Here is a 12,445-nt window from a genome sequence, read left to right on the forward strand (position 1 = left end):
TTTAAACATTTTAAAAAGGTAATGTTACTTTTTTTTAATTACTTTTTCCCCATTAAATTACAACTTTTTGAAGCAGTAATTTATAACTTCATTCGCTAAAATAAGATAAAATTTAGTCACATTTTTCTCATATTATTATGACATTATTTTTGAATAAGTCTTTTGAATATTTACTCATCATTTCAGAACTTTATTCCTGTAAAACTTTGACTGTTTTTTCATAATTTTACCACTTTTTTCTCATACTTTTTGGATTTTGTTCTAATAAAGTTTGAACTTTTTTCATGAATGCATGACTTTAACTCAGAAAATTGTATTTTTTTCATATTTTCTTTTAACTTCTTTTGAAAAATTGCGACTGTTTTTCATGAAATGTTCACTTATTCTTATAATTTTATGATTTTATTCTCGTACAATTGTGAATTTTTAATCATTACAACTATTTGGTTTTTTTTTTTCTTCCTTTTTTGGTGATTCATACTCAGTCATATAAAACAGCTGGAAGCACACAAAAAATACATATTTTTACCCAAAGTCATTTATTATTTTAGCGGGGTAGTTATTACCTTTTAACTATAATAAGAGTTTATATTATGAAAGCTAAATACTTTCCTAAAAAAAAAAATCAGTTTTTCGAACTTTTAGCCATTGTTCCCCTACTGGTGACAAGCGTGTATTGCCAAAAATTCAGCAAATTTCAACCTTTTTTTCAAAACGGCCGAAGCGTTGGCGTGAGCCTGAAGTCTGTATTTATGGAAGCAGACGCGGCGTGTGGTCACCTGACTGACAAAGCCAGTTTTTCAGCTTCCTGGATGCTGCTGTCTTGATCAGAAAGAACATCTGCCTGTCAGGACTTTCCAACAAAGCGACAAATATTTGAAACAAACAATAGTGTTGTTTGTTTAAAGCGTTCTAGAGCCGAGAGTCGGCTCCGTTTGTTCACATTTTCCTTGTCAGGTTGAGAAAAAGTCGCCCCCAGAACGTAGTCATTTATAAGAAATCGAACTGCAACGATGAAACAGTCTTTTGGAGCTAAACTGTAAGTACTTTTTCTTCTGTGGTTCAGCTCAATACTTTTATTTGAGCCTGAGGTACAAGCCTCCCTTGTTTGTGTAATGCGCCACCTAGTGGTCTCCAGGCGAACTGACTCAGCTCCAGTTACTGTCAAAATGTAAACTGCATGTGTGTTTTTTTTTTTCTGCCGTGGCATTCTGACCACAGACGGCCCGAGCTCATTCTCATTCCTCTTTTTTTCTCCAGGTCTGCGGGCCTTGGTGAGCATCCTGCAGAGCTGGTACACCCTCTTCACGCCGACGGAGGCCACCAGCATCGTGGCGGCCACCGTCATGTCCCACAACACCATCCTGCGCCTCAGCCTGGACTACCCCCAGAGGGAGGAGCTGGCCAGTTGTGCGAGGACTCTGGCGTTGCAGTGCGCCATGAAGGACCCCCAGAACTGCGCCCTGTCAGCCCTGACGCTTTGCGAAAAGGACCACATCGCCTTTGAGACGGCCTATCAGATCGTGATCGATGCGGCGTCGACGGGTATGACGTACTCGCAGCTGTTCACCATCGCCAGGTACATGGAACACAGAGGATACCCTCTCCGCTCCTTCAAGCTGGCGTCTCTCGCCATGACACATCTTAACCTTGCCTATAACCAGGACACGCACCCTGCTATAAACGACGTGCTCTGGGCGTGCGCTCTGAGCCACTCCCTGGGGAAAAACGAGCTGGCCGCCATCATTCCCCTAGTGGTGAAGAGCGTGCACTGCGCCACAGTGCTTTCTGACATATTGCGCCGGTGCACCATGACGGCACCGGGGCTAGCCGGCATTCCCGGCAGAAGGAACTCTGGGAAGCTGATGTCAACGGACAAAGCGCCATTGCGGCAGCTGCTGGACGCCACGATCTCCGCATACATCAACACCACGCACTCTCGGCTGACGCACATCAGCCCGCGGCACTATGGGGAGTTCATAGAGTTCCTCAGCAAAGCGCGCGAGACTTTTCTGCTGGCACAGGACGGCCACATCCAGTTCGCTCAGTTCATAGACAACCTGAAACAGATCTATAAGGGCAAAAAGAAACTGATGATGTTGGTCAGGGAGCGCTTCGGCTGACCTTCCTCTCCCTCAGAGACCTTGTCCTTTTAGGAAATAGTAAAAAGAGTTTTAATTTAATCTTTTGATTTTTACGTTTATCCTTTTGTTTGCTTTTTTTACTTGTCACGTTGAGCCAATTTTGACCAAGTCTAACGGTTTTCTTTTGAATGTGTACAAAAACGTTCACAGAACATCGCTCTACGTCACTGTTACTGCAAAACGGGTGACAAAGAACCAACCAGAGAAAAACAAAGCATCCAGCCCTCCAACAAATGGGAAAAGTCAACAGTTTCTCACTCGACGATATGAAAACCAAATGATGTTGTTGGACGGGGACCGTTCTTTGAGCTAGGCAACGCTTTAAGCTGGGGTTGTGAAGAATATGGAAAAACCATGGCAGTGTTGCTGTCGTACCTCGACCATGTTCCGCGTCAGCTTTAACTTCTCTTCACGGAAACAGCCTCTTGTTTGATTCAGATACCTTTGACTGGTCAAAGACGTCACACAGTTAAAAAAAAAAACCCTTTACCTGCTGCTTTCCTCCAGTACCTTCGAAAGAAATGCTCTGCTTGAGTGCTCGATATTTTTGTTTAATCCAGAAGCCTGACAGAGACCTTCACTTAATCCTCCACCTGCATCCAGTTGTTAGCTTATGTCCTTCTGCTGTAACATCAGAGGGACCAGATTGCACATCACTGCACTGCTGTCTGTGACCAAACCCGTCAAATGTTCATTTACCGCATCAACATGGTCGCCAAGCAATATGAACAAGTCTCTACTCACTGAAATCACTTCAGCATCTTCAAGTTGTTTCTGGAGGCTTTGAGAGCAGTTCAGTCCAAATATATTTCTTTTTTTGTTTGTTTGGTTTGTTGCCTAAAATCTCTTTTCCATCACAAGAACAGTTTTTCTTTCTAGTTTTTATAAAGTAAAAACACAATAGAATCAGCGATAACCACAATAAATTGTATACATATATTTCTATTTTAAAAGGAAGTGATTCAAAACATGTTGAGGTATGTTAGAGCAGAATACAAATGTTCCCTGTTGTAACTACACCACATTTAAAATCTCTGGATATTTAAAAACTATGCATGTAACGTCTCAAACACTTTGTATTCTTCTTTTATTTTGAAAAGAAAGTGTTGCTTCCCTGCAAAATGTACGGAGCCTTAATGCCGTTCAGAAATTGGTTCTGATGCAATAAATGAATAAAAACATTTATTCAAACTTCTCTAAACGAACGTTAATGTTGCTCTTTGCAGACGCCATGTAAGGAAGCTTCCGTTTCTTTTGCAAAATTTTCAAATTTCAACCGATTTCTTAAAATAATTTGCTTTGTTTTAAACACGTTTTTTCAAATAAATTGGATGCCTGGTTTTCTTATGTGGCAGGAAAAACAGTTATTTTTTATCATTAAAATTCAAAACAGTGATGATGCAAATTATTAGGTAAAGCCGTGTTTTTCCGGCCAATAAAAACAATTGACTTTTCGGCTTTGCTGCCTTAGACTTTGTCACGGCTGATGCAGAAATTAGGATTTTTCTTGTGATGGAAAAGGGCCAGAAGGCGCCGTGAGGGGCACTGAACACGCCGAAACGCTGATTCTTTACAGGCTTAATGACTCTGTCTTAGGCCACACCCCCTCAGCACAGGAGGTTAGCTTCTCTCTGCGGATGACGTCCAACGCTTTTTTTATTTTTATTTTTTCCCCCTCAGACTCGGTGGCATACAGTAAAACTCCAAATTGTACCCATTTAGACGCATCATACTAGCACTTCACACGATTACCTCTTGAATACGTTCCTGCATCTGTTCATTTCTATTACTGACATCGGGAACAAAACAAACAAAAACGCGAAGGGGGAAATTTAGTTACATAAATCAAACGGAAGAGGCAAGAAAAGGGATTCTGAAAGGGGGAATGTTTTGTCTTTTCTTCTCTGCTTGTACATTCCACGAGCGCTACTACCCTCCCTCACTACCGGGGTAGAAATGCAGACAGACGGATGGAAAGAGAGAACAGAGAGGCTGAACCCAGTTCTCAGGGACATCACTTAAAAAAACGAAACAAAACGTAAAGTAGTAGCATTTAAACTATTGTAAATAGAAAAGTGTCAATTCAGAAAATTGTAAAGTTATAATTATTTATGATAAGTATGGTATGTGTGTTCAGTTTTTCCTGCTTTTGTTGTTTTGTTGTTTTTTTGGCAGGGTGTACTTGAATAGTTGCGGGCGGAGGACTTAAGACCGGGGGTTTTTTTCTGTTGTTTTTTTTTTTTTTCCCCCCTCAAAAGCAAAGACTTCAAGGCGTTTCTCAGGTGCTCCTATGTACATTTCCTTTACTTTGGTTTGAGCTAAAAATACGGTTTGTTTATTTTGCAAAAAAGAAAAGAGGAAAAAAAAAGGTTGTTTTTTTTCTTTTCATTCCTTCCAAAAGCATGCCATCAGAGATGAGGACCATGAGGGAAGCATTCATTCATGAACAGAATTGTACTAAACCCTGACTATGCAGAACCACTTTGGAAGTCTTGTCACCTTTTTGGGGAGGGGTGGGGGTGGGGGGTGGGGGGTCAGTGGGCTGAACCACTATTGAGGATGACAAGACTGAGCATGCTTCTATTTGGACAATGTGCAGTCACCGGTCTGCATCTGCTGCAACGTGTAGAGGACGTGGACATGGGGGGGGGGGGGGGGGGGGGTGCCTTTTGTGACAGATTAATGTACAAAGTTTTGTTTTTGCCTCACTTCTGTGTCAGTCTTTTTCTGTTTTCTTTCCTCCTATCAGGACTAAAGCCTTTAGTGTCTTCTCAGACGTGTTGTTGCTGTGCAGTCACACCAGGCGTCAGAAAGCATGTGAACAGAAGAGATGCTCATTTCTCTCTTTTCCAATTTGATTTTCTTTTTTGTTTTTTCCTACTTTTAAAGTTCAGTGTTTAGATTTCATTGCCATAGATTCCGAGTCGGATGTTTCTCCCTCACAGGGACCGTTCTGGGTTTGAAGCGATGCGTTTTTTTGTGTGTGTGTGTGTGTGTGTGTTTTAGGGTCTAGCTGCATCCTTTGTTGTCTTACAGCACAGTGACATGAGTGCACATCAGCAGCCTTGTTACCACAAAGTCAACTTGTGCAAAAATAAAAAAGAATAAAAGTGTTAAAAAAATCAAAAGCTGCAGGGACTTTTTGCATCACCAGAGTGGAAACAAAGACGGTAGAATAACTCCTTATCCTAATACTCTGACACATCGTTTGATCATCTCCTTAACTCAGAAGCTACAGTCAGCTGCCTTTTTAATGTGATGCGTTCACTGACAGCATTAAAACACGCAATCTCCTTCCTGTGTGTTCACCCACAACCACAGTTGTTTTTCTTAGTTTTCCCTGTATTTCTTTCATTTTTAGGAGAGTACTGTTTGCTGGTAGAAATGTAGTTCACCTACTGTTCCTTTGTTTGTTTTTATTTGGTTTGCAATTTTACTTAACTTAAGGGAAACATTGAAAGTGTTTGTTGCCTCTTTGTGCTACTGATTATGACAAGGTATTTCCAGTATTTGTTGCCACAGAAGTATCATAGCTTATCATTAACACTTTTTGTTTCCTTTTCTTTTTTTTTCTGTAATTTTGTTTGTGGAACTTCTTGAGCTACTGTCTGTAAAGCGAGAATTTATTACTATTTATGTAACGCTACTACCATTTTATATTGATTTGTGTTGAAATCTCAGTGCTTTTCTATGAATAAAGTGTGAAGCACGTTAAAAAAGAAGCCATTTTTAAATGTGTTTGATGAGCTGCTGCTTATTTCTATTGAGGTTTGAACTTATCTGATCGTTTGACACATTTTTGGGATTTTTATGTTTCCTTTGTCGCAATCTGCAGTTTCACCACTAGGTGTCACTAAACTGCATTCTAATGAAATGTTTTCAAGTCATTCTTACAAAGGGCAGCAATGCATTAGGTTTTGACCTTTAAAATTAACTTCAGGCTGACCTTCAGGGGTCCCAATAATCTATAAATAAGAGAAAAGAAATCAAATAAAACCTGCAAGCAGTGCTGCCCCCTCCTGACCCGCCAATTTTCGTGTTGGTTTTATCTCCATAGCAACCATATTTTTCCTTGCCTGGGATTGACGAACAGGTCTGTCATCTTTATAAAAATCTGCAAAAGGGAACTTTTGAATTTCCTCGGCAACTGAGCTTTTTGTTAACCACAGGCCACTTTCCTAATGTGCTTGAATTTTTTTTTAGCTTTACATTGAAACTCGGATTCCTTGGAGTTTAAAATCGTAAAAGATACTTAAAGATGGCGGCCTGTCCTGGAGGTCAAAGGTCAACGAAATGTATTGAAAATCACTAAAACAAAGTTTTCTTACATTGTGGGAAAGAGTGACTTTTTATACTTTTTATACACAAAATTGCCCTTCAAGCTGTAAGTCCCGTGGCCATCCCATAATAATTTCAAACTTCCTTTGGGTATCCTGGAAACGCGTGTTTTGGGTCTGTTTGTGGATTTTAAGCTACCGTAATTTTTCGATGCCCCACAAGAGATTTTGGTCCTGTCACTTTTTTTTCTTAGTTTTGTCGTTGTGATGTCATCCTTTGTTTTTTGTGTGGTGGTGGTGGTGGTTAGCGGGCGTGTCGTTCACTATGCCCAAAATTCCTTTTCACCGGATAGTGGGTGCGTGCAAATTTTGGTGAGTTTTGGATGATGTGACGATGTGAAATGGTTGCTCAAAGTCTCAGAAAGAAAGAAGAAGAATCGTGAAAACAATCTGGTCCCTGCAGTCCAGGACTGCTGCAGGCCATGGTCACACCTGCAGCCACATGTATTCCAGTACTGTAGATGACATATGTGCAACTGGAACTTTCACAGATGTTTTATGCAAACCCTAAGAAGTTGGGCAGTCTGGACCGACTGGTTTGTATCCAGGAGTCAAGAAGGATGGGATCAGGGTGAAGAAACAAACCAAAAGTCCCTCAAAGCATCCCTCCAGACCTGCAGCTGCCAGCCTAAATGGGGTAAGTCATTCTTTGTGTTCAGCTTGAGTTCATCATCCACAGGTCTTTCTTTTTTTCAATCTTTTCACATGGAGCTTTATGATTGGTTCCTGCTCGGTTGTCAGGTAAGAGATCGACGCAGTCGCTGCATATGTTTGCTCTGAATCATGTAACAAAAACAATGCGAAATGACAAACATATCCATATCACATATCACATCGCAGTATCTTCATTAATAATTTTAAAATCGTTGATAGACAACTTTTAAAAATTTTATTTAAAAAGAAGTACATTGAGTCATGTATCCCATTTATATACTTAAAGTTACATGAAGCATGTGACCATTTTATGCTATGTTTATGCTACTCAAGAATGCACTAAGCACAGGTTCTTGAACATACATTTAGCCCACTCTAGACAAGCAGGGAGGGGCTTCTTCTTCTTTATCTACTGTTTTTTAGCCCATGTCTGCCCCCTACAGTTGGAAGAGGCTTGGTGCGAAATTGTGAAAGCGCATCAAATCTGGTGAATCTTGCTCCGGGCTTTTTCTTTCACAGCTCTATTAGTGTTGTATAATTCCATCAGGGCACAAACTGCGATTATTAATTTCTCCATCTTGATAATTTTTTTAAACAGCTGGCACTTTTGTGAAATAAAAGGAACGCCATCCATGCATCACCGTCAAATCCGAGTCCCTGACTGGTCAAAGCTCAACCGGGTTCAACTGTTATTTATATGTGGAGCCCAAAAACGGTCATAAAATTTGCGTAGCTACGCGTAGATGTAAGCGTTTTGAACGCAGAAGCACCTACGCCCGTTTACACTGACTTTTTATGGGAATGCGCATTTCCGATCGGGGTTTGAACGTAGCTTTTGAATTCAGGGTCTAACCTTAGCTAAATATTGAGTTTCTTTACCTGCACATGTGCAGAATTTCCACCCATTCAACCAATCAGGATTAGTGCTAAATGAACAAAATAGAGGGTGATGCAGTTCCATTAATCTTCCTCCCATTTGCCTCTAATCAGAATATTCTTCCTCCTTCCTTACTTTATTCTCATTCATCAGAGCTTTCTGCAGCACCGTATATAACTAGACAATCGCGCCATCAAGGATCGTGCCTGTGTGTGTTTGTGTGTGTGTTTGTGTGTGCAGATCGGAACTGATTGGCCGATGATAAACGAGCAGATTTGTTATAATTATCCGGATAGATGGACGGACGGATGGATGGAGTGATTGCTCCATGGTCTGTCTTTTTCCCCTTCAGTTTGTCTTTTGCGATCCTTCTTTCCACTCGCTCCTGCAAAGCCTCAAACTCTAGATGCTGCTGTGCACGAGAACATCTGTCCAAATATGTTCACATGTTGTGATCACAGGACCTCCTGCTAACACTGTCCCACTTCAGAATAATTCATCTGGTATGATATCTACATAATGATGCAGAAACTTAAGTTTTCATATTTAGCTTCCAGAAAACAGATGTTTTCAAATTATTTTACAAACTGACATTGAAACGGGCGTCTTATTAATTTTCAGACAACCTGTAATTATTCTAGCTTATTTTAATGTCTTTTTGGAGAGAGAGAACATGTTTGTTTTTTTTTTTGTTTTTTATTAATTGTGGAGTCAATTGATTCAGAGTTTTGTGTAAAACCCAGGTTCATTATAAAGTTTGCTTCACAAAAATGCTTTTTCTGACCTGGAAAAAAAAATCAACTGCATCCACTGCTGCTTGATATAAACAAACCTTTAGTGACAGCAATCAGCTTTTTCCTCTCAATCGCCAAAAGTCCCAGAAGAACTCTTGATATCTCTAAAACACACCAAACTAACCGTTGTTCATTTTTGAACGCAGAAGCCTAAAACGCACCCCTACGTAGACTTTCCATTGGAAGTGGCCGCTTGAGCACGCAATAAATGTAGAGTTTGGTACAGAGCCCGAAAATGTTGGTAGAAACCTGCACGCTGATGTGTGAATATGATGGTCTTGAATGCGGAAGACCCAAAAGCGCATTAACGTGTATTTACATAGACTTTTTATTAGAAGTTGGTTCCTTGAACGGGCGTTGCCGAGGGCGATGTGAACGCATCTTTAAAGTGAAAATTCCAAATCCGATTAACTTACCCATGCTATTCTTAAGCCTTTTATAGTAACCTACAACCATCCATATGTTAATATATAAGCACTAAAGGACTTATTTTTTATGAAATATTTGTTATTTTCCAACCTGGAAGTAAGACGACTCGATCTCTGAGGCTCCGCCTTTTGCACCGTGTGGGTGCAGCCCATTTCATGACGTTAAACTAGAGCCGGCCTCGGCAAACAAAACAACATCCGAACTTTTGCAAAGGTGTATGTGCTTGATGTGCACATAAAAGGAAATCATTTTTGCAGATCACTGCTAGCTCCATGGAGAAAGTGGGTGTGTATGTTAGCCAAGGGGGCGGGGCTGGCAGCGCAGACTCTTCCTGGAAGGGGCTGTTCTCACTTATCCACGGCAGCTTCATGAGAATCCACTCGTTTTCGTGAATTGGGAGGGGCTGGTACTCAGAATGCAGATTTTTTTTAGAGGAATACTCAGAGATGCAGATCAAAATACTGCTTTAGGGGTTTCTTTTCGTGAGAAATGAACATTAAAATACACTTAAAAGCTTTAAAAAATTTTGATTTTGTGCTGTACGGGCCCTTTAACGGCTGGTAAAAGCGTACACATTTTTGTCGTTTTTAGCTAATTGCAGAGCTGGAGAAAATCACAAACCCGCGGCGTTTGTTGTTGGCAACAACAAAGGCTGGAACAGGACGGTATTATCAGCAAAGGAGGGCGGTTACCGCTGTAAGCATCTGCATTAGTATGAAGCATCTCAAGGGCTCCAGACTCGAGACAGAGTTTCACTCCTCCCTGCGCCTCCCTTTACAGCCCCCACCATGATAATAACGCCTATCAGTCTCTGTCACAACGGGCCGCGTGCGTCCGCTCATGCATGCGGCCGCTGAAAGATACGGTGTGTACGTGCGAGAGGCGTTTGGATGGAAGGGTGGCGGGGTGGTGGTCACTGATAAAGCGCTGATAGTGTCCATCCATGACAGATGATGTACAGCTTGCTGTCTCTCCAGGCAGATTGGATTTTCAGGCTTGCTGATTTGCTGAGAGATGGAGCTTGGACCTCCTTCAAAGACACCCACACAAAGTCGCACGGCGAAACCCACAAGCATCCGCATCCACCTGTTCAGTCTCTGCACAGAATAAGCAAATACAAGCCCACACACACACACACACAATGCACCCAATTGTGCACACTTTCGTGCCCACAAACAGTTGCACAAAAGACACACACACACTTACATATTATTCTCCTGCCAAAGCCTTTAAAGGCAGCCATGTGGAAATTGATCTCCATTTCTAAAGAGCACATATTCATTGTTACAACCTTCACTCTCTTTCACACACACAGACTCACAAACGCACAGCTTGTCACTTTATTCCCAGATGGCGCAATGACACACAGTCCCAGTCTCTTCAGCCGTACCTGTCCCCCCCCCCATCATCAGTGATTTTTGTTCATTTGTCTTCTCTATTTATGGGGAAGCAACAAAAGCCTCTGTGTTTTTGTGTGTGAGTTTATGCCACAACGCCATCACAAAAGGACAGAGATGAACAAAAGCAGCTGATTTATTTCTCCCCCTTTGTCGGCGACTTTGAGCTGTTTTGAAAATATTAATAACGTTCGCTATTGAAGGGCTGGTGGTACTCGAAGTCTCCGTTTTCACATTTTAAGCTGAAGGGGAGACAATAAAAAAGGACAGACCATGTTGTGATGGTTTGGATCCAGGTTATTGGACACCATGATGCTGCCAGAAATGCAGAGAAAAGTCAGCCCTCAAACATACAACCGATTATCGTATTTTTTGGAGTACAAGTTGCAGGTTTTGGCATAGTTTGGTCAGGTGTGCCATTTAAAATATGCTGTTTGTTTGTTTGTTTTTAAATAAATAGCAGCAACCCCTAGAAGGCGCTGTAGGTGTGCCAGTTTTGCTACTCACTGCAACACAGAGTAAGAAGCGCCACTCAATCTTAGACCGGGCTTTGCTGTAATGTTCTAAAGCGACACAGAAGATGAAGAATTAAACGGGTTTATCGATATAAAGAGTTATAAAGAGTGGCGTGTTAGCATGTTCTTTTTGCTATGGTTATCATAATAATTGTTCATGTGTTGCACTAATATTCTAGATTCCTCCGATGTTTCATGACGCTAAATACAGGGAAAAAGTGTGAAAATATTCATTCCATTATTGTTATCTATTCTGTTGTGATTTGCCGTTTGTTCGTTTTCCCGTATTATTTTAAATCCATTTCTGTAAAAAGTGCGACTTATACTTCCGAGCAACTTAAGGTAAAAATTTGATCAAATGCAATAAATGAGTTGTAATTTATCACTGCAAACCGCAAATGTACCTATTTTTTATCTTTAAAGTGCTGCAAACAGTGAAACTGAGCAAATCTGTACACATAAACTTTTAAGTGGTGTTCCTCAGAGATCAACACTGGGAGCCCTGATGTTCTGGACAAGTCTCTTCACTTTTCAGCATAGCCTTTCGGGTTTCTCGAAAGCAGATGAGCTTTCTAAATTCTCACAGGTGGTTTGGGCAGAGATTTTTACCCTGGATGCCCTTCCTGACACAACCCTGTCTTTTATCCGGGCTAGGGACAGGGAGACCCAGACTTGAGCCCCCTCATAGCTACATAGTTGGGTAGTAGTGTGAAAGGTCTTGCCCAAGGACCCACCCTGGATGAAGCTCATCCTGCCCTGATTTTTTATGTGCCTAATGTAATTTTGAGTTTACAAGGCCTGTATAAAAATCAATTCAAAAATCCAAAAGTTTAGCCAATCTACAAAGGATTTTTTGGTGCAACTCTTTCAAGTCTCCAAACATGTTGTCCTGTGCCCTACTCTCACTCCGCCCGGTCACATGATGTTTGCAGGAGTTCAACACAACAACCACATCATCATCATCATCCTCACCATCAGCAGCAGCAGCAGCAACAACAAACGGATTTAGGGGAATCTGCTTATCTGATGTTCTTAGCCGCTTCCCAGACAGGGGAAAAAAACATGATTTTAGATTAACTGGTCTGTTCTTTGAGCCTCTGTTACGATTACAGTAATGACGCATGTGATTTGTGTGTAATAACATGTAGCTTCGTATTGACCCCACTTTTACTAATTTGTTGAAGCAGAACAAAAGAGGATTGTGATTGGACACACTGCCTCCAATCATACCCGTCCTTACATGCTGAAGGGATTTTAGACCCCACCTCTCTTCAAGTTGTGGTAAATGTCAATCAAAA

General features: G+C 41.1%; 1 protein-coding gene across 1 annotated transcript in view; it reads left to right on the forward strand.

Annotated features, from left to right (window-relative positions):
- Positions 1-4,469, forward strand: part of zswim5 (zinc finger, SWIM-type containing 5) — a 70,302-nt gene extending 65,833 nt beyond the window's left edge. Inside the window, exon 16 of the mRNA XM_023964772.2 lies at positions 1,261-4,469. Coding sequence (XP_023820540.1) covers positions 1,261-2,123 — 863 coding nt within the window. The 3' untranslated portion in view covers positions 2,124-4,469. The remainder of the gene's footprint in view (positions 1-1,260) is intronic.
- The last annotated feature ends 7,976 nt before the right edge of the window (positions 4,470-12,445 follow it).

The sequence above is a fragment of the Oryzias latipes genome, chromosome 17 (genome assembly GCF_053564925.1).
Source record: "Oryzias latipes strain Hd-rR chromosome 17, Olatipes_Hd-rR_3.1".
In the NCBI taxonomy this organism is placed as follows: domain Eukaryota; kingdom Metazoa; phylum Chordata; class Actinopteri; order Beloniformes; family Adrianichthyidae; genus Oryzias; species Oryzias latipes.